The 20,853-nt window shown below is 40.5% G+C and overlaps 3 protein-coding genes across 3 annotated transcripts; 1 reads left to right on the forward strand and 2 right to left on the reverse strand.

Moving 5' to 3' along the window:
• The first annotated feature begins 514 nt into the window (after positions 1-514).
• Positions 515-5,861, forward strand: tox4a (TOX high mobility group box family member 4 a). Its single transcript, XM_053329829.1, has 9 exons — positions 515-931; positions 1,020-1,085; positions 1,806-2,105; positions 2,277-2,522; positions 2,612-2,947; positions 3,078-3,158; positions 3,244-3,951; positions 5,027-5,169; positions 5,286-5,861. Exons 1-9 carry the CDS (start codon positions 827-829, stop codon positions 5,341-5,343), a joined length of 2,043 nt encoding a protein of 680 aa, XP_053185804.1. The 5' UTR covers positions 515-826; the 3' UTR covers positions 5,344-5,861.
• A 74-nt stretch (positions 5,862-5,935) lies between these two features.
• On the reverse strand, positions 5,936-11,215 carry LOC128368912 (E3 ubiquitin-protein ligase TRIM47-like). The gene is made up of 8 exons (XM_053329830.1): positions 11,173-11,215; positions 10,721-10,998; positions 10,252-10,569; positions 9,520-9,612; positions 9,310-9,394; positions 9,115-9,204; positions 8,734-8,790; positions 5,936-7,627 (listed from the first exon to the last, which is right to left on the reverse strand). The coding sequence occupies exons 2-8, from the start codon at positions 10,976-10,978 to the stop codon at positions 7,092-7,094; spliced, it is 1,437 nt and encodes a 478-aa protein (XP_053185805.1). The 5' UTR covers positions 10,979-10,998; positions 11,173-11,215; the 3' UTR covers positions 5,936-7,091.
• Positions 11,216-14,037: 2,822 nt separating this feature from the next.
• si:rp71-1g18.1 (uncharacterized protein LOC559922 homolog) lies at positions 14,038-18,662 on the reverse strand. Its single transcript, XM_053330031.1, has 4 exons — positions 18,351-18,662; positions 17,331-17,473; positions 17,027-17,120; positions 14,038-16,140 (listed from the first exon to the last, which is right to left on the reverse strand). The coding sequence occupies exons 1-4, from the start codon at positions 18,598-18,600 to the stop codon at positions 15,194-15,196; spliced, it is 1,434 nt and encodes a 477-aa protein (XP_053186006.1). The 5' UTR covers positions 18,601-18,662; the 3' UTR covers positions 14,038-15,193.
• Between the last annotated feature and the right edge of the window lie 2,191 nt (positions 18,663-20,853).

Raw genomic sequence — 20,853 nt, forward strand, 5'->3', positions numbered from 1 at the left:
TTCTTTATGAACGGAATAGTACTTGAGTTGAATGAGACACATGGTTCCGACAGAGGTCTGTGGATTTGAACTGCGCTGCCTTCATGGCTTCTTTGTTTGCTCGTTCTTTCCATACACAAGTCAATTTAAGCATCTTTGGAAACGATAACAAAATTGATCATACGTTGTAACAAACCACAGTGTAATTGTTATTGTCTCATTTTAAATTTTACACGAGGATGGAAAATAGCACACGTTACATTGTATTTGGTAGTTAAACTGGCAAACAACATTATGCAAAAAAAACCCAACAACGTTGAGTACGCCAGGTGTACATGCATCCGTGAACTACACGCGGCTCCCGTCTATGTAAATGCTCTCATTGACTTTCAGTAAATCACACACTAGCAGAAAGCTAATGTACTCTCGTTGCGGTTCGTGGTTACAAGCGATGTTGGCACATTTTTCCGACAGTCCTTGAATCCAGCAGCAGCTAATGTGTTCGGTGCTGGCAATGAGGGGCTTTTGTTTTGGGCCTCCAGTAAACTATGCGGGAGCTAACCGAAGCTAATAAATAATACTTTGGCCACATTATAGTCATTTGGTTAACAGCTATTAGCATAAAATCACCCCCTTATCTCAGTCATACCCTGGACATAAAGCTAAGGTAACGTTAGCATCATCTCCTCGACCTTAATGTCATGCTAACCGGCAGCTAGTTAGCTAGCTGCTAAGTTAGCTGCTTTAGTGAATGTTAGCCTAAATGGGTAAGGAATTAAGAAATCCCCACGGTCAGCTAACTGCTTACACAACGTGTGTGATAGTTTAAGAGGGAATTATTTTAAAAATGGACCTTAATTTTTACTCGGACCTGTCGGACGGGTGTGCTCAAAATGTTGATTCGGAGTTTTTGGACACTCAACCTTACGGTGGATACTCTGAGGAAAATAAGGTAAAATAAAGTTAAAGCTTTATTTAATAGCAAAGCTTTTACAGTAAGTTTGATGTTAGTTCAGTGACATACTAACGGTGTGTTTCAGTTTCCAGAGGGCAACGACAGTTATCTGACCATCAGCGGAGCGGGACACCCTTTTTTATCCGCGGAGGTGAGCCTCAACTCACTACAGTTATACATAAACAGTTGTATGAAATACTGTGACTGGGAGGCTCCATTATTGAAAAAACATGTTACTGAAAAATATATACATTTCAAAATATATGTATTTAAGTAAAGAGTGTCAAGGCACATAAAGGTTGTACATACAATCAATGGAGAGACTATTGCATACTGGATGGATTTCTCTTTGTGTGTGTTGATTCTTATTTGGTAGTTTTATGACCTGTGGGAATAAAGTCAATCTTCAGTCTGCTAGTTGAGTTATTCATTCATTATTCATTAGCTACTCAGCCTGTAGACAGTGTGACAGTCTTCATTGTATTCACACACATGTATGTTTCAGTTACCTTAAGCAAGCACAACCGGTTCAAAAACTATTCAAAAACCTCAACATCACCTAGGGTGGAATAGGGAGACACCAGTGTTGTGCAGTATTCTTTCTATTGTGTAATGTCACTCATCACTGTTATATTGTAAATATGTGTGCCTCTGTCTTGTTTTGTTTTTATGGTACTGTATGGGCATGTGCAATTGAATGGAGGCAGTTGTCCTACTGCTGTATTTTCTTATGTCTGGATAATGTGTTGTTATTTTTTGTAGTGTTCACAATGCAGAAACTGTTAAAGTCCAAGACAAATTTCCCACTGGGACAATAAAGTCTATCCTATCCTACTGACCCTCAATCCCCCCGCTCTTCTTCCACATACAGCAGACATTTCATACTCCCAGCCTCGGGGATGAGGTTTTCGAGATCCCCCCCATCTCCCTCGACCCAGACCCGTCCCTGAGCATCACTGACGCCGTGTCCCACTTCGAGCTGTCCGATGGGTCCGACGGCACCGGGGGACCTCGGGGCTCCCGCAGCCTCGTCAGCAACCTGGTGGTGGAGGCTAACGACCCATCCTTCGCCTCCACCTTCGTGAACAGTGGGTCCCAGGGCCTGGAGCAGCTGAACCTCGGGGCTATGGGACAGTCTGGAGGTGGAGCCCTACTGAGCTCCTCTGCATTGGTAAAGTGCTTCACCTGTGAACTCTCACACAGAGTACTGTTTGATGTGCTCATGTATTAGATGTTGATTAATACATTTACATTTTTGTTTCTAACCCCAAAATGTATCTGTGTGTTTTAAAAACATGTTGTTTCACCATCCTCTGTTTCCCCTCTTCTTCTCCTTCTACAGGAACTGGGTAATACCAGTGGGTCACACTTTAGCAGTTCGTCCCCCATGACCATTGATGTTCAGCTTGGTGACATTGGTCACGGACTCCTGGGAAGCAGTCAGCTGACTACCATTAACCAGTCGGAGCTGACAATGGGTCTCGGGGGTGAAAACATCAGGCATCATTCAGGGACACCTGACCAGCCGCTGTCTGCAACACCGTCTCCAGCTGGCTCCCTACAGGATGAGGACATGGATGACTTCAAGGTGAGGGGTTACACCTCACATGCATCACAGCCAGGTTCAAAAGAAGGCATCTAACTAATACATGCTTTCCCCTCTCTCTCGTTGCTCAGAGGAGTGTGCTCATAGACTCCCCCATGTCTCTCTCCTCCGCCGGCCTCTCCCACGTATCCTCCCACCCAGCTCTCCTGTCTTCCGTGTCGCCGGCCACGGCGAGGAGGGGCGGGGGAAAGCCTGCCACACTGGCCGCAGTGACCGGAGCAGTGGGCGCAAAGAAAGGAAGGAAGAAGAAAGACCCCAATGAGCCACAGAAGCCAGTTTCAGCATATGCCCTGTTCTTCAGAGACACCCAGGCTGCCATCAAGGGCCAGAATCCCAACGCCTCGTTTGGTGAGGTGTCGAAGATTGTGGCGTCCATGTGGGACAGCCTGGCTGAGGAGCAGAAACAGGTATGTGTAAACATGCTCGCATATATTAGTATTCTGTGTCAGGCTTTAGGGAGAAAAAGTGATTGTTGGTTGAAATGTACACACAACTGGTGTCTTTTCACAGCAGGATTACTTGTTTTTTCTCCACTAGGTGTATAAGAGAAAGACAGAGGCAGCTAAAAAGGAGTATTTAAAAGCACTGGCAGCTTATAAAGCCAACCAGCTCTCACAGGTAAGATCATGTTGTTCTCTAAAGCAGTTCATGAGCTTTTCATTCATATTGCTTTTCTAATTTTTTTCATCTGTTTTCACCCAAGCCTGCCACTGAGGAGATAGAGATGCCCCCTTCACCACCTCCACCTATGGGCAACGTGGCTCCTGCAACCCTCCCCCCTGCAGGTGCCCAGGCCATCCGCCCCGCTATCAACAACCTCGAAGAGAACACCATCACCAACATTTGCGCCTCCAACATCATTCTGGACGTCCCAGAGATGACCACACGTTCCCGCACAGGGGCAAACAAAACCACTGCTACACCAGCAGCAGCCCTCCCAGCCCAGCCCATCACTAAGATCATCATCCCCAAGCACATGCTGCAGGCAGGGGGTCAGGTGGTGACCGTCCTGCCCGGAGGGGTCCGCAACATGCAGCCCACGCTGGTTGTCTCGGGTGCCTCTCGTCAGCCACCGCCACTGCAGCAGATGCAGAACGCGCCACCCCCGCCACGGCTACAACAGATGGCACCAGCACCTCCACCCTTGCAGGCCAAGCCCAGAGAGGGGAATGCCACAGCAGGCATCCCCTTGTCTGTCACAGCCACACCGCCGCCTCCACTCCAGATAAAAATAGTTCCAGCCTCCTTACCGGGAAAAGAGGCCCTGCCGATTATTGTCCCCACGACAGCGGCATCAGTGACTACATCCGCCCAATCTGCACCTGTTGTTAATGTGCAGGTGGTGAATTCTGTCGACACATCAGGAAATCCCGACGAGGATGTAGTTGCAGAAATGCTACCTTCAGAAGAGGTAACAGGTCTTTCTTATGCTATTGTTGTTGGCAAGTTTAGAAGCAGGTAGTAACATTTTGTATTTTTTTAAGGCTGATTTATTGTAGTGGCAAATTTCCAACATTCAAAAAATACAGATTTATTCAGAGTTACATAGGGCAGCTAATAATAATTTCCATTATTGAGTAATCTATCCATTATTTATGTTATTTTGCTACAAAATGTCAGCAAAATATTCACATTTGAGAAGCCTGATAACAGTGAATTTTTTTTTTGCATTTGTGCTTATAAGCAAGTAGTGGATTATTACAAATAGTTGCAGGTTTGCAGCTGCAGTTTATTATTGATTAACTGAATAATCATTTCAGTTCTTAAGTAGCTGTGGTATGAGCAGAGTTTAATCTTTGCCATCTTCATATTCACAAATCAGAATTCAATGTTAAATTTGATCCCTGCCTTCACAACAGTTCCCCTAAACTTTGGACTTTTTGTTTTATGACACTCTATCAGCGTTGATGTAATTGAGATGTTTCGGCACTGGACAAGATAGATGACCCCTAAATGTAAAAGTGGAAATAAATTGATCTGAATTCATTAAAAATACAAAATAAAATCTACATAAATAATAGTGCAGCCAGTTATAAGTTACACTGAACAGTAAATATGTGTGCAGCAGTGTGATTTTTAGTTTACACCTACATGCTGAGATGGGAGACATGGTGCACGAGTACTGTTGCTGGGGTGAGCCACAAGTTTTACAACAGAGTGGTTGAAAACACTCACATGACGTTGGCGAAAATTTACTGTTCACTAACCACACACACACACACACACACACACATTTATGGAGTTTCAGCAGTTTCACCAACAATGAGACTCAGTCACAAGGATGTAACCACTAAAACTCAACTGACAGGGTGAAAACTATGAAAATATATGTTGTGTTGTATATTTGTGTGCGTGTACTAGATACACCTGTTAAGATTCTTCTCATTTTGACATTAAATGGTATTCTTTGGGATTCTGGGATTGAGAGCTCAGAAAAATACAAGTCTGTAATATTATGCTTTTCCAAATCTTTACTGATCTTTCAGGATGAGATGGAAGTATCGGAGTATAGCGAGGCCACCTCTTTGAAGAGCGTGTGTGTGAGGGCCGGCTGTAACAACCCAGCAGTGGAGAGCAACGACTGGGACAAAGAATACTGCAGCAACGAATGCGTGGCCAATCACTGCAGGTACGCATCACGACTCAAAGTTATTGCATCTTTTCTATTTGCATATTTAATGTATAATAACTTTTCCAGGAGATGTTTGAGACTAATTATTTTCTGTTTTGGGTTTGTTTTTTCAGAGATATATTCATGGCGTGGTGCTCCATCAAGAATCACAACATGGGGACGGTGAAATAAAGAGCAGCTACTACCAACCACTTCAAATGCTTGTTTTTCCACAGTGTTACTAGATGACCAGCGGAGGACAGAGACGTCAAAAACCACATTTCACTGCAAATACACATGTGTCAAAGTTCTCATTGTTGTTTTGTTTTTTTTCTACATGCACAATACTGTAGGATGAACTTGGCTGCTGTTCAGGAGTTATGACAGAAATCTCCTGCTGGGAGTTGTTGGCATACAGACTACTCTAACGACAGGCACGTCCGCAGTGTGGATAATTATGTAGTGTTACGTTTGAATACGTATACCGCTTTTAGTCAAGCATCAAGGGACTTTGAGGCAGCTAAAGGAAAAAAAAAAACATCAGCACAATTAAGCAAGAAAAATGGCCAAAACAACAATAATCTCAGTTTTTTTTTCTTTTTGTTTTTACTGAAGCCCACATTTTATACATGTTTACTGTAAATAATAAGATCTTTGTATAAGGCTGATACGGGCAAGCAAGGTGTGTTTCTCAAAGAACTGTGCTCTGATGATGAACATTTCAACCTTTTTTTTTTTTTTAACAGCAGTTTAAGACACTCTGATTTGAAATCCATGCTTTGTTTTTTTCTTTTTCTTTTTTTTGGTGTTCTGCCGCCTTAGTTTAAGTGGAAAAACATTTGTATCACTGTAAACTTGCTTTTTGTACTGAGGATAGTGGCCTTCAAGGCTTGATATTGCCTTCATTTTCTTGTAAAATGTGTTCAGATCATTGTCAAATGTTAAAAAACTCTCGACTTTCATGTTTTCTTAATAAATTAGGGAAAAAAACGCCACTGTTCTTTGTCTTATTACTGCATCCCTCAAAGTGAGACTATGTAACTATTGAAAGAAGAAATAACACATTGTTCCTCTGACAAACGATAAGTTGGATTCATAAGCATTGAAGCTGCTATAGTCTTATTTGGTATAGATATTAACTGCTATTACTGTGTGTTTGACTGTATGGCTCCTCTGCTGCTAATGTAAAGCTACATTTTAACATTTGTCATCGTCTTGTAGGGGTTGAGCAAACGTTACAGTCTCACTTTAAAGTCCTTGAAAACTTAAAAAGTAAAATAAAACCTGTGAGAAGAGCACAGACAAAAACCGAAAGCTCTAAAGTGTAATAAACCAAATCTGTGCTTCAGACTCTGAAGAAAAGAAGCTGGAATGTTATTTGTGGCACACAGAGGTTCAACAGTGAATATAAATCAAGCTCAATGTTTTAACTCCCAAAACTAAGAAAAGCAGTTGGGCAAAGTCGGAGTTAAGACTCTTATTTTAAGATTCCTTCATGATCACAGCATTACATTACTGTGCTATGTCCTATGTCAATCATATTTATAAATGGCAACTACAAAGCTGACAAATTCTATATAAAAATAGATATTTCACAGTATAATATAATTAACATTTTATCTGAAAAAAAAATCAAAGACAAATCAGTTAAGCATACACTCACACACACACACTCTTACTCACACTCTCTCACATTCACACACACTCACACACACACTCTTACTCACACTCTCACACTCACACTCACACTCACACACACAACAAAAATACCTGAGGCAAACTTTCCAATTTTTGGCTTTGAGCTACTCTCAGTTCCACTTTAAGTGCAAACTGGCATCAGTCTTTCTTGATTACGATTGGAGTAAAGGCAGTCTGGGTCCAGTCTCAGCAGAATATTAATATTATATTATTATTATTATTATGATAGTCTGAAGGATCATTCAGGAAACTTTGATAATAGAGGCTCTGCTGGGTGGATCGACACGATAAAGTCCCAAACCCAGACACAACGGTGCAGTCAACTTAGCCTTGAACTCGTGCAGCTCGGTAGTAACTCCAGAATCCACGGCACTGAACGTGATGTTGCCTCTCTCAAAGTTAAACCCCACTGCTACCCGGTTGCTCTCCAAGGTTTGATAGAGGATGTGTTTTTTGTTGTTGTGGTACGCAAACAGCTTGCCTTTGCCATTGTGCGTCAGGCTCCAGGACTCTGGGTTGTTTCCGAAGGCGCTGCTGCCCTTGTTCTTGCGTTTGATGCTCTGGTAGGACAAAGCGATGTCCCAGTATCCCTCAGCCTCCACCTCCCACGTATGGGTACCGGTGGAGAAGCACTGGGTGGAGAGGACCTGCGGGGCTTCATCAAAGCGGGTGTTCCTGCTGGGGTAATTCAGCCTGCTCTCCACTCTCTCTACTGTCTGCAGGTCAGCAGAGATTCCAAGGAAAGGACTGGCGGTGTCCAGGTCCAGCGTGGGAATCACTGAGAGACAGAAGTTGCACAAGTTTTATATAATACAGTAGCTTCATGGCAATTAAAAGACTAATTAAAGACTCCGGTTCTTGCTGTAGCATCTTTGTAATGCAATTAACTGAGATCATGTGTGCGTGTCTTTGTCCTTGAATTTTTGGTTAATGAGATCTTACCCTCAAGACCTTTTAAAACGTTATAGAATGTGTTGTCCTTCATGTTATATATTTCAGGACAGCAGTACATATGTCTGTTTACATGCACACTAGTATCCCTGTCATGATTGATGTCTTTTTGAGTGTTTTTGTCATGTCTTTACCATCAAAACCAGCAGTGTCTTGATACAAACTGGGATATAGTGGTAATGTTAAAACTTTATCTAAGTTTTACTTGCAGGAGGTTTCCCACAACTCAAGTTAAACAGTGATTGGTAAAAAATAAATAAATAAATAAAACATGCAAAAAATTAGAAATATGATCATGAACAGTGTAATGATGATTAGCATGCAAAAAAAAAGTGAAAGACAGAATTGATGCAGATGAAAGATTTTATTATTGCCCGTCTATTACTGACGAAAAAAGGCGATGAAGTGAAATCGACAGTGGTAAAAATGCAGCGGTCCAATCCTGAGTTCATCCTCAATCGTTTTAGTAACTCAGTCAGCTCAGAAATGGCAGATTGGCAGGCGGTCACAAGTCTAGATAATATTGTAAACAGGGGCATGAACAATCAGGTTTCTCTTTGTTCTGTGGAATCATGTTCAGAATGAGAAACCAGAGGAGTGTTGCATAAAGCAAGATTACCAGGTGAACCAGGATTACTGCAGTGAGTCAGGCTTCATTTTTAAAAAAATCTCTACTCTGATCTCACCATGGCTGCATACATCAATGTTGTCCTTACGTCAGTTTTTTTCCACCATGAATCGATGTAATCTCAAATCTATTAAACATAAGCTCTGAGTTCTCTTCAAGAAGCAGCTAAAATGTTGTTCTATTTATCAGGTTCATTCAGGACAGGCTTGAGCCACCTCTATGAAACACACCTCCGGACCTCAGGATGAAACTGAACACGTACGTAAACATAGTCATCATTTGCTTATCTGTATTTATTGTGATACCTTGATCGTCTTTCTCTGCCAGTGTATAGCGCTTCGTTGGACGATCAACCAAGAGGTCTACATAGAAAAAAGAAAAAAAAAGTTATTTGAAGAAATATCACAATAAACTGAATGATTCTAGAAAACCACATGAACCCTCACAACTCTTATTTAATACTATTCAACAAACAGCTAGTTTAAATGGTTTACTCTTGAAATATGTACCACCAGTAGGCCATTAACAGTCACATAAACACCAGCAATTCTACCTCTACATGTTGTAATGTGGAATAAACTCATCATCCATTGTTCTGTGATATGCTAAAGTATGGATAAAGATTATGAGCTCAAATTCATAGTTTTTGTACGCAGTCAGCAGTGACTTCCCAAGGCCTTTCTTACCTGCTATGGAGGAATAGACGTGAAGCATACGGCTCTGCTGCTTGTCCAGCGCTTCTGTTAACGTCTGGTTTTCCACAGAGTAGTTGTAGGCTAGTTAGAAAGAAAGAAAGAAAGAAAGGTGTCGTTCTAGGGTTCGGTCATGGACATTTATCAAAGAGCTAATTGAAAGCTAATAAAAAGAAACCAATCCTTTACCATAGTACAGCACAATAAACCAGAGACAGAGCAACACCACTGTCACACTGTTGAGCTGTGATTCTGCTGGTTGTGCTTTCTCCTTCTATAAAAAAAAAAATACACATCAGATCTGAAGAGTGTGAAAAACAAACTTAATTTTCTAAATTACATATTTGAATGTAAGTTTATTAACTATTTGAATCAGTCTAATAAGAATTTTGGGCTCACATCTCGTCTGATGTCATCTTGCAGTTTTTTGAATGAGTCTGTGGACTCTGTAAGTTGCTCCTTGAGCATGTTAAAGCGCTGGTCCAAGTACTCCTGTTGAATGCACACACACATACACACACATACACACACATATATACACACATATACACACATATACACACATATACACACACACACACACACACACACACACACACACACAAATTATTACCATTACATTCCCTGACAACCTGGTTTCAATGCACACATATTTAAAATAAGTAAACATTTAGGTAAGCAACAATAAAAGTTAAAGAGAATAGCAAAAGAATAAACAAACAAATATGTGTCATGTGAAACTGTACTCTGGCAGATAGACAATAATAAAATGTATGTTTATGTAAGATCCGTTCCGTTAGGTTTTAAAGCTCTTCAAGGAGTAAATGAACAAGGTGGGGTGTGGGGAAGTGGTTGAAAGACGGTTTCAGATTCTCAGGGACCAGAAAATCCTGTTTCTCCAAAGTGGCAGAACTACAGCGGGTGACGGGAAATTCCTGGGCGTGAGTAACCCTCTGTTTCTAAGAAGCTGTTGCCACCACTACCTTGCTTGTAAATCAACCCTTATTTTTCACTGATATATGTTGTCTTGAGCATACCACGTTGATTCCAGTTTGAAGAGGGTGTTATATATATGTATATGTATATGTATATGTATATGTATAAATGTGTTGTAAAGAACTGTACACTCACAGTCAGGTGCCTCCGCAGGACAGTGGAGCTCTCTTTGGCCAGGCTGTCCTGCTTGCTCTCCAGGGCACAAAGGTTGCAGATGTAGCGCCTTGACGTGTTGCAGTAATACTTGAGCACCTCGTCTTTGTGCTGCGGGCATTTCCTCTCCTTGAGGTCATTCAGGGGTTTGACCAGGGGGTGTCCCGTGAACACCGCTAGCTTCAGGTGTTCCATGACGTGCTCTTCACACAGGGACAACTCACACTTGAGACAAGTTTTCATAGCCAGCGTTGTTTTCTCTGGGCAGCAGTCGCAATACACACTTTCTGTGTGCTCTTCCTGCTCACAAAAAAAATAAATCACACATTTAGATGTAGAAAAATGCATGTTAGACATTTGTTCACTTGTGAGAATTAGTTTTAAGAATCTTCAACTATGAGTCTGTTCTGCAGCTTTTTAAGTGTGATGAAAAAGTGTTCATAGCAAGTACCCCTGTCCTCCTGTTCAACCTGAAGTCCTCTGCGATGCTGGCCAGTGCGTAGCTCTTCTGTACCCCGATGACCTGTCCAAAATATCCCCTGCAGTCAGGGCAGCGGAAGGGGAGGTCTGAGGTGTGATCCACCATGCCCTCCAGACAGCTCATACACATGCTGTGACCACAGGGCAGCTGCCGAGGATCCTTGAAGATATCCTGGCACACTGGACATGTCAGCATTTCCTCAAGCTTGGTTTTGTCTGTATTTGCCATGTTTGAGCCCCGGACCTAGTCTAAAAAAAGAAGAGTTCTAGTGAGCAGTAAAAACAACAGACAACAAGGAGTTAACAGCAGAGTATTTACAGCACTCGGGCTGCTGCCTTTGTGAACAGCTCCTCTATTGTTTGTTCAGAGCCTAATGTGGAATACAAGGAACAAAAACAATGAAAAGATAGATCAGTTCATACCTTAGAAGCTAAAGTTAGGGAAAGCCCTCAGTGTGGCCTGTCGTCTGTCCTCCATACACCCAGCTAAAGTGAAAGCACTGCTGAGTTTATATCTGTACTTCCTGTAGGGGCGGGGCATGAGAGGAGGAGACTCATGAGTCACTTATATGAGATGGCCAACTTTACAGCTGAATACAGAACTACACAAACTATACATCACTATTAGATATTTCAAAATATGATAGTTATTATTGAAACTGGTACTTTTTGTTTTCTTTTGTTTTTTTTTTAATTGAGAGAGAGTAAAATAAAAGTAAACACTGATTAGTCTCCTAAACTGAAACTATTGCAGAACTTTTGAGGTCACCAAACTCTTTTGGATTTATAGATTTGTAAAACACAGGTGTGTTTGTTAACATTAATTATGTCATGGGTTCAATAAAGGTGTTCAAAGTCCAGCTTCCTGCTGTCTGGCTTACAGGAAGAAATAAATGACATAGAGTTATATCATCAGTGTCAAATGTGTGCACGCTACTCCTGTCACCCAAATCAACTGGAAACAGCCATGTGTGTTTATCTTAAACCATGACAACATAGATTACTGAATTTGACCTTTGGCACCACCATGAGGTTTACACTTCACAGTTCAATAGATGGCAGCAGTTGTACTTTGTTTCCCTGACTCTAGTGCCATCATCAGGCCAAAAATGTGAATTTCTCCAACACATTATATTGAAAAGTGTGTATATTATATTGAAGTGTGTAATATCTTGTCCCCCTTATCAATCAATCAATCAATCAATCAATCTTTATTTATATAGCACCAAATCACAACAAAAGTCGTCTCAAGGCACTTTACACATAGAGTAGGTCTAAACCGTACTCTTTAATTTAATTATGTATGTTAATAGGGTGGACAAAATATTAGAAACACCATTCAATATAATGCACTCCAGTACACCACCATCACCCACTATGACCTCAGCAATAAACAAGTGAATTATCACCTTTTTTTAATAATGTCAACAAAAACTGAACATGTATGAGCTTCTTTAAGGTATCATTTATAGCAGAGCTGTTGTATTGGATTGCATTAGCTTGCACAGTTGTACCTAATGAAGTGAAAACTGTGAAGTAGTTCCTGTTTACTGCTAATACGCAAATGTTTTAACATGATAAATGAGGTGTATTAGCATTTAGCTCAAAGCACTGCTGTGCATAGGGAGTAACACTGATATGCTGTACATTAAAACATATTTGTTAATCAAAATGTAGCTGCTAAATTCCCTGCTGTAGTGTGAAAATATAAACATTCATAGAATAGTTTGTTTAGCAGCTGGAGAGGGTTAAATGTAAGTGCGGTTTGACATAACTAGTGTTAAACTGTGTATGCTAACATGCTAACATCACTCGCATGAAGACATAACTGAACATGCAGCACATTTTCTCCTCATCAAATAAATAAATAAATAAAATGAAATAAAAATAATAATAATTAGAAAATGCACTATTAGCACATTTCTGACTCCACTGAGGCCTTTAATGTCCCACCAGCATTGTTAGGTTTATATCTCTGGGGTGCCGACACTCTATACATTCATATATCTGCAGTGTTGGGGTGTAAATAGTTACATGTAACGGCATTATATAATTTAGTTACAAAATAAATGTAACTGTAATCTGTTACGGTTACTTAAAAAGAAATGTGTAAATAAATTAGTTACTTATGAAAATGTTGATGACTATAAAGGAGGTTACATCTCAATTCAGACCTTTCATTTTTTTAAATTTTGCTCAGGGGGAAGGTTTTTTCCTCATTTTTTAAATATTTAACATGTTACTGAATCATTTTTTAATTCTTTGAAAGCAATATTTTTTATATTTTGTAAATAAATCATGATCACACACTGGCTTAAATGATGTCACAGTACTAATTAAACCCATGCCAGACTTTTTTCATCAAATATCTTTATTCTATATTTTTTTAAATCTAACTAATGAATATATTTTCAAATGAGAGATAAATCTGGCTTGAATGTATCACTCACATGTAAGATGATGTCATGTCTGAGTTAGCTAGATAATGTAGGTATGTCATTTTTCCTGTAAACATATGTACCGGCATTTGAGACATGAGACTGATAGAGCACTTGATTTCCTAAACTTTGAACTTGGGCAGACACCTACCATGGTAACAAAGGTACCTGACTCCTTCACAACCACTTTGTAATAAGGCACCTCTATACATTGTAAATGATGGATTTATTAATGACAATCAGTTGTTTAATAATGCTTTAGAGATCAGTTAGAGGACAATTTAAGAACAGCTTTTAGGCAACAAGGTTGTCTCTCTAGCTGGTGGTGAGTCACTTAAAAAAGTCAAATCACCAATAAATGCTAATTGTCTAATAAACCATAAAGTCTCCAGTTAATTGGTAATTAACATATGGCATTAAACAATTGGTTCTGCTGTTAAATTAAATAATTAAAGTCCCAAAGGTTTCTCAAGTTCTAACAAGCCAATAGCAAATGTTATTGTGTCATTAGCAGATTAGTGGCAGCTGTTTTTACAGAAGGACAAAGGTTCCACCGGAGGAAGTAGAGGTAAAAAGATAAAGTTTACTAGCTTGCCAGAAAGTGGTGGCCTTCTTGTATGCTGAGTGTAGTGTGTGAGGGATTGAGACAACAATACAACTGCATAATAACTTTTAATGATACACAGAGAACTGAAATGTTTTCTAGCATCAGCAGTTTAAAAACATGGAATATAAAACTCGTATTTCAACTGTCTTAAAAAGTGGAGCATTAGATAATAATGCTTTAACCTTTGATCTTACATTTATCTTTCATAAGCTTTTTAGTATTAAAACTAGATCAGTCTTATAAAGTCAGCATTGTCTACACTTAAACATCAAGGACAGGAAAAGAAAGAAGTCTGCATACATCCAGTAATCATAACATGAATACAAAACAAAAGGAGAAAGAATAACAGAAATATAGATATAAAAAAATATACCTGGTTATATACCTGGTTAATGGTGGGAGGTGGGAAGACCTCCTTGCAAACATGTTGCTTTTTTTCTCTTAAGCTCTAATGCTAAAGTGTTGAGTAACTGACACTCTTGCACTCTGTCCAGTCATACTATTGGTCCACAATCACAAGATGATAAGATATGGCAAGGAATAATAAACAAAGAAAATAAAACATCAGTAGTATGTGTTTTTACAAACCCCATCATGTTCCAACCCTACATATTTGTTATTAAAATAAAACCTTTATGGAATGACTCTGAATCTCAGGAAGCAGTCTGGATTGTAGTTTCTGTTTCTCTTCTGACTTTTACTGTTCTTATCTCAACGTTACACAACAGTTGTCTACAATAGCCATAAGGCCCGTTAACACATGCACTGCAAGCCTGAAGTTTTACAGACATAACCTGGGGGAGCTGTATGTGTGAAATAATGTTTAAATCAGTTGGACCGGGCATTAACAGACCTTATTCTGCCAGTTAATTAGTACAACATTTGTATAATGTCAGTTGGAGCCCATGTGTGAATACAGCAGCTCATTTGCCAGGGAATTCACAAGTGAGTGGGAGTGTTGATAACTTTTCTATCATGCAGATGGTGCCAGACAAACAGTGGTGCCAGCTAAGCTAAGATTGTTTTGACTGGGCCTGAACACTGCGATGTGAAGCTAGCACAAATAGGAAATAAAAGCCAATTGATTTCTGGTGAAAATGTTTAAAAATGCTTAATTACAACTACAGTATATTTTCTGCATCATATCCTGCCTGCTGCACGCTCTAGCCAGGCACCACCCTTCACCTAAACCAAACTGAGTGTTTCCAGTAGGTGAGAAAGCATCGGACACGGACAATCTCTTGTTGTGTGCTACATGTGTGAAAGGGCAACTCCAGACAGTGTTGGATTCGGGGCAGGGCTTTGTCTAGAGTTTATATGTTAAAACAGCTATACAGTGTTTTCAGTATGAGGTAGTAAAGGGTGCAACCATGGTGAAATCAGCCAACGTCTGTTTTTTTCACAACTTAATGCCAGCAATCGCTCTGAATGAAGGGACAAAGTATCCACACTGGCTGAGTTTGTGTTTCTCAAGGTTTCTTGTGATCCTGAACGTCTTGCCACAAGTGGTGCAGCTGAAAGGCTTCTCTCCGGTGTGAAACCTAAGGTGCGCTTTCAGATTTTCTCGGAGACGGAAGCTTTTGCCGCACTGCGTGCAGGTGTGCGGTCTCTCCCCCGTGTGGAACCTTAAGTGGCGGCGGAGGCTCTTTCGGAGTGCAAACGTCTTAGAGCACTTGGAGCACGGGTACGGCTTTTCACCTGTGTGGAAGCGCTCGTGCCGCCGGAGAATCTTCCGCCTCTTGAACGTTTTTTGGCAGACGTTGCAAGCGTACCCGTCACGGGAGTGGGTGACGCACTTCCGGAGCCGCCAGATACCATTTCCACATGAGGTGAAGCAGCAGAGGCGGTGGCCAGTGTGAAGACCCTGGTGTTGACGCAGATCTTTGGGCAGAGGAAATCTTGTTTTGCTGTTAGCGCCATCAAACGGAGGTCTAGCCTCTGACTCAGGCACAGTGAGCATGTTCACCAATTGGACCGTACAAGGGCGCATCAGCTTTTTCTCGGGTGAAGTCAGCTTCAGTTTCATCTGGAGATTGTTCTTCGTGTCATTTGGCGTGTGGGTCAACTCCCAAACCTTCACCTGTGCTGGAGTCACAGCTCCATCAGATGGGGACGGACTGTAGGCTGTACCCTTGGCGGTGCTGACAAAGGCTTGCTGAGGCTCTGCTTGAACAGGCTTTTCTGTACTGTCAGGTTTTGGTGCAGCAGACTCTGGCTTAAGGAACAATGGGCAAACGAACTTCACCTTGTCCCCAGAAGAAACATCATTTATGTCTGGCTTCATCACGAGAAGCTTCTGTTTAGCTGGAGAGCTTTGTGGAGATCCATGTCTTAGATCTGCAGAGACTGAAAGAAGATTGGGTGTTTTTAAATGACAAAGCTCATCCCTTCATCATTTTTCCTGAAGGCTTTTTGCCTAGGTGAAACCTAACCATCATCTTTTTCAACTGACACACTCAAAGTCCCTCATCACTTTGCTTATAGTCTGCAGATATACAGTACTATGCAAAAAAAGCAATGCTATAATGACCATATTTAATTATTTTTCAATCTCTTGATTAGAATACAACCAGAAAATACAGGAAATGTGTCTGCAGTATTTAAAAAAATAAAAATAAAAGCTTCTATTGGCTAAAGTGGCAAGTATTTAGTGTGACCTCCCCTTACACTTGAGTAATAGCAGAAACCTGGCTCTCTTAAACCTAAATGGAATGGAACCTTAATTAATAATAATATTTAATAATGTTAAATTTGGTGTACACAGTTCCTGTATTTTCTGTGTGTATGATAGTGGTGGCCTAAGACTTTTGCACAGTACTGTATATCGTACAACATATTCATCCATATCTATACATCTGTGATAGTTCAATATTAGCTGACCGATATATCTGTCAGGCTCTATTTTAGACCCAGAAATGCTTCCTTGTCTTATGTTGCTTTTACATAAAAGAAGTTCAGGGTTTCTTTAATTTCTAGATGATGAGGACCAGAATAACAAACTGATCTTGTATTCAACGCCCTCTTGTAAAATGTCATCGAAACTAATTCATTATCGGTGTGGTTCTGCTGGTTTTCCTCTATTCTCCCTTCATTCAAGAATTCAGTCTTCAACAGATAAAGACACACCCCCGTCTGATTTGCATAAAGTGTCTCTGCTCTTGATTCAGCAGTGAGTTTTCCTAAGGGGTGGGAAAACGTTCACAAACAATCATCTCACAAACGTGTTCCTTACCATGCAGCACAGCTTCTGTCTGTGGATCACTGTCTGTAGGGAATTCTGTTTCAAGAATGCTCAACTCTACCATCTCCACAGTCTCTGCAACAACCTGATAAAACAAGAAGTGCCACAAGTGCACAATGGAGGGCTGGATCAGTGACAACTATTTAAACGTATACTATACAGTATGTGTCTAGAGTGACATAAACATGTAGAACTAGACATGCAGGTGAGGCAGTAATAGATATGTAGGTTTATATAAGCCTGTGTCTCACTCTTATTTCACAGGTGATTTACATCCCTATAAACCCTCACTGACCTGTTCCTTCAGAGGTGACCGCTCGGGGTCACTATGGGCATTATCTTCAGCCAGGAGGAGATCTGATGGAATGAGGCCCCCCTTCACCACCACCTCCTCCCTGCACTCTCTCAAACAATCCCAATCTGAGAGGAGTGGGAGACCTGCGGAGAAGATGGGGGAGGGGATAAGACCCTGACAGAGGCACATACATTCTTTTACGCTGGGTCGGCAATAAAAAGCAGCCTGCAGGAGAACTTTCTGAGTCGCACAAATGCATAAACAAAATGCACAAAGAGTTTGCAATGATTGTATGATTGTGTGCCTGTGTGCCTGTGGAGCCACAACTCTGAACTATCTTTGGTAAAAACGTGGAGATGTTTTGAGTCAGCCAGGAACAGGAGGTTACCGAGACAGACACAATCATTTCAACATCTCTCACTCTATCTCTGCAAACAGCTCACCTTTTCAAATCTGTAAATACCGTTTTTTCATTAGACTTGTATTGTATGCAATACATGTATCATTCATTACCACTTCATTATAACTCTTTTTTCTCTCTACTACTGCCGTTACTGCTTTTAAAGTATATGTTGCACAATGTGTAACTATTCAAACCTCAACATCTTGCCATGCACATCTGCAATTTTGCCTTTTAATTTATTGTTATTTGTTTTTTTTGTTTTTTTATACGTAATTCATTCTTCACTACAGTTTATTATAAGGCAGGAACTCAATCATTTCACTAGAGGAATCAGTAAAATCTATCTATTCCCATCATTCCTATTCATTTGAATGAAGACGTGAATCTAAACTTTTGACTGAGCGTTACTCTATGCATCACACTCCAAGTATCCAGACTGCATTATAAACTCTGCTAGACGGTGTTGCTGCCTGAAAAGAGTCGTTAAAATCCTTAAAAATCAACTAGTGAGTCCAGCCTTTGGACTATGTCCCCCTCATGCATCTGTCCCTGCAGCCCAGCAATGGACCCAAACAGGAAGTCACAGTATTTAAATACCCCCCAAAAAACACACATACCAGATAACTGGAGCTGTGGAGAAATGTCTTCGTCCACTTGCACGCCGATGCTGCGTTTACTGTCTTCTGTCGATAAACTCTCCGCGGTTCCATTTTCCTTTCCGTCCTTGGCGCGGCCCAGCTGATCATCCAAAGCCGAGGTCGGGCATCTGCTCTCGAACAGTTTGGTCAACTCCACCGCGGCTACTTTGACCAATGCAGCCAGGACAGACTCCACCTGAGCCTGGATGTCCACGACGTACGCCGACATGTTTGGGCTGCAGTGCCTTTGCAAGAGTCTGCGACGCTTGTGTCAAAGCAACAAAAACGAAAAAAAACAATACCTGAATAAAAAGGAAGTTGAAGCGGACGGACGTTTATTTAGCTTCCATCTACAGCCACATGGTTTGCAGAAAGAAGGGGCGTGCCACGCAGGAGCGCAGGCGCGCCAAACGTTTAGGAGCTGGGAGGAGGGCGGGGTTAAGAAACTCAAAACAACACCCACACAAACACACTGTTGAGCTTTTGTTTTTGCACGCTAAAAAAACCCCTCCATATATCTTACTGCCTCCATATTTTATAATTGATGTCCTGTCTCCATCTCTTTTTTATTTGGATTGTTTCCAAATGATGGAAAGAATGTCAGGCACAAGAATACACATACTTTCTTTGTTGGAGGGTATAATAGTTTGTAGAGAAAAACAGCTGTGACTATGATTATACTAAATTAAGGGAACACCTCAACACCTTTGGGGGAAATCAGCCCCAAATGTGAACATTTTTTAAATCCAGGTTAAAAACACTTCTCTTCTCCTGTGCTTATGATTGAGCTCTTTTAAAGCACTTTAATTTTTAATCTTTCATTTGCACTCTATGTCCTTTTAATGATTTTAAAGCAAATCATTATTTTATGCTGTATAGTTCTTATTTTATTTTTGTCTCTTTCTATTTTCTTTGTGGAGTTGATTGTTCTTAATCGTATGTTTTAATGTTTCCATGTTTTTTTACTATTTTTGGGTTTTATTTTTCAAATTGTATGTTTTTATGTTTTTGTTTCCAATTCTTAAATGTTTGTTTTTATGTAAAGAACATTGAGTTGCCCCAGGGTATGAAATGTGCTATATAAATAAAGCTGCCTTGCCTTGCCTTGCCTAAATCAGACATCGGATCTTAATGAAAGAATAATTCAAGTCGAAAATCTTTACTGCTGTATATTGTATAATTTATTGAGAATAAAATGATGTAATAACAGCCAATGGAAACCAAAATCATCGTTAATAAAGTTCTCCCATAGTAAAAGTGTTGCTGGAGCTTTAACTTTCTTCACACTTTTTGTCCTCCTCCATGCACCTTGGAAGAAGTTGAAGTTGTGCCACAATCCTCCAGCCTGTTCGTATGTATGGATGTGCCATCCTGGAGGAGCTGGACTACTTGTGCAACCTGACTAGGCTGCAGGTACTGCCTCATGCTACCAGTAGTGACAACTAGAGAAGAATCAGTCGGGAAGGATAAGGAGGAGAGAGCAGTTGTCTGTAGCCATCGCATTCACCGTTCCCTTTTTGGGGGTTCCCTTGCTTTCGCCTCTCCAGAGCATCCTTTCATTTGTAGTGAAGCAGCTGAAATTGATTCACTATCACTTGTGCTTCTGAAATAAACAGATTGATATCCCTGAAGTTTAACTGACCTGGTGTTATACTATGATGATTAAGTGTTCCCTTAATTGTTTTGAGCAGTGTATATGGAAACAGCTATAGCTAAAGATCCTCTCCAGACATGTATTATGGCATATAAAAATAGGCTTGGCTAGGAATAGTAATGTTTGTCTGATATGTTTTCCCACAATAAATGTATAATTACCATGTCAGTGTATCCCTACTTAAAGTAAGATGACTATTAGACCACTACCGTCTTCAAAACTATTTGTGATGTCACAAATGATACTTGTAGGCCCACCACCTAATATCAGATTCTCAGTGAGCACAAAGAATCTTTCTACTTCCAGCAGATGAATGTGAAAACTCTGAAGATACGTCATTCTACAGAGAATCTCAAACATCCAACTTGAGGAACAAGAAGAACAAAAAGTAAAGCAGTAATTGTATGTGTTTTTATGGAGGGAACAATGTATAGATGACAAACCTATCGAAGTGTCTTAAATACAACTCTCAAAATGTGTCTTGTCTCCACTGTGGCTTCAGGTTTTCCAGCTGGTGTGGATGTCTTCCAATAAACAGACCCATGACCTCATTTGTTAGCAACTCTATACACACAAGCCTGTATTTTGGCTTGACAGATGTGTACACCATTTTCCACATAAAAGTTGGGATTTACATACATAATTTGGTGGGAAAATGATACTGCCTGGGGAAGAGAATTAAGCTTGAGATATGGCATAACCTGAACCAGCTGCCTTTTTAAACTGGTTTTGTGTGCTTCTTGCCTCTTAGTGCCAGTGTTTGTGTGCAAATAGATAGGTCCATATTTTTTTTGTCTTAAAACAACAGCCAGGTGATTGTATGAACAG

Source organism: Scomber japonicus, chromosome 12, assembly GCF_027409825.1.
Source record: "Scomber japonicus isolate fScoJap1 chromosome 12, fScoJap1.pri, whole genome shotgun sequence".
NCBI classification, from domain to species: domain Eukaryota; kingdom Metazoa; phylum Chordata; class Actinopteri; order Scombriformes; family Scombridae; genus Scomber; species Scomber japonicus.

Excerpts from the sequence above, each read along its gene's own strand:
- tox4a (XM_053329829.1), top strand. The coding sequence starts at position 827 with ATGGACCTTAATTTTTACTCGGACCTGTCGGACGGGTGTGCTCAAAAT. Across the intron at positions 932-1,019 it reads GATACTCTGAGGAAAATAAG|TTTCCAGAGGGCAACGACAG; the intron begins GTAAAATAAAGT and ends GGTGTGTTTCAG. Across the intron at positions 2,523-2,611 it reads AGGACATGGATGACTTCAAG|AGGAGTGTGCTCATAGACTC; the intron begins GTGAGGGGTTAC and ends CTCGTTGCTCAG.
- LOC128368912 (XM_053329830.1), bottom strand. The coding sequence starts at position 10,978 with ATGGCAAATACAGACAAAACCAAGCTTGAGGAAATGCTGACATGTCCA. Across the intron at positions 9,395-9,519 it reads AAGATGACATCAGACGAGAT|AAGGAGAAAGCACAACCAGC; the intron begins GTGAGCCCAAAA and ends TTTTTTTTATAG. Across the intron at positions 8,791-9,114 it reads CGTCTATTCCTCCATAGCAG|ACCTCTTGGTTGATCGTCCA; the intron begins GTAAGAAAGGCC and ends TTTTCTATGTAG.
- si:rp71-1g18.1 (XM_053330031.1), bottom strand. The coding sequence starts at position 18,600 with ATGTCGGCGTACGTCGTGGACATCCAGGCTCAGGTGGAGTCTGTCCTG. Across the intron at positions 17,121-17,330 it reads GGTCACCTCTGAAGGAACAG|GTTGTTGCAGAGACTGTGGA; the intron begins GTCAGTGAGGGT and ends TTGTTTTATCAG. Across the intron at positions 16,141-17,026 it reads GACAGAAGCTGTGCTGCATG|TCTCTGCAGATCTAAGACAT; the intron begins GTAAGGAACACG and ends ATCTTCTTTCAG.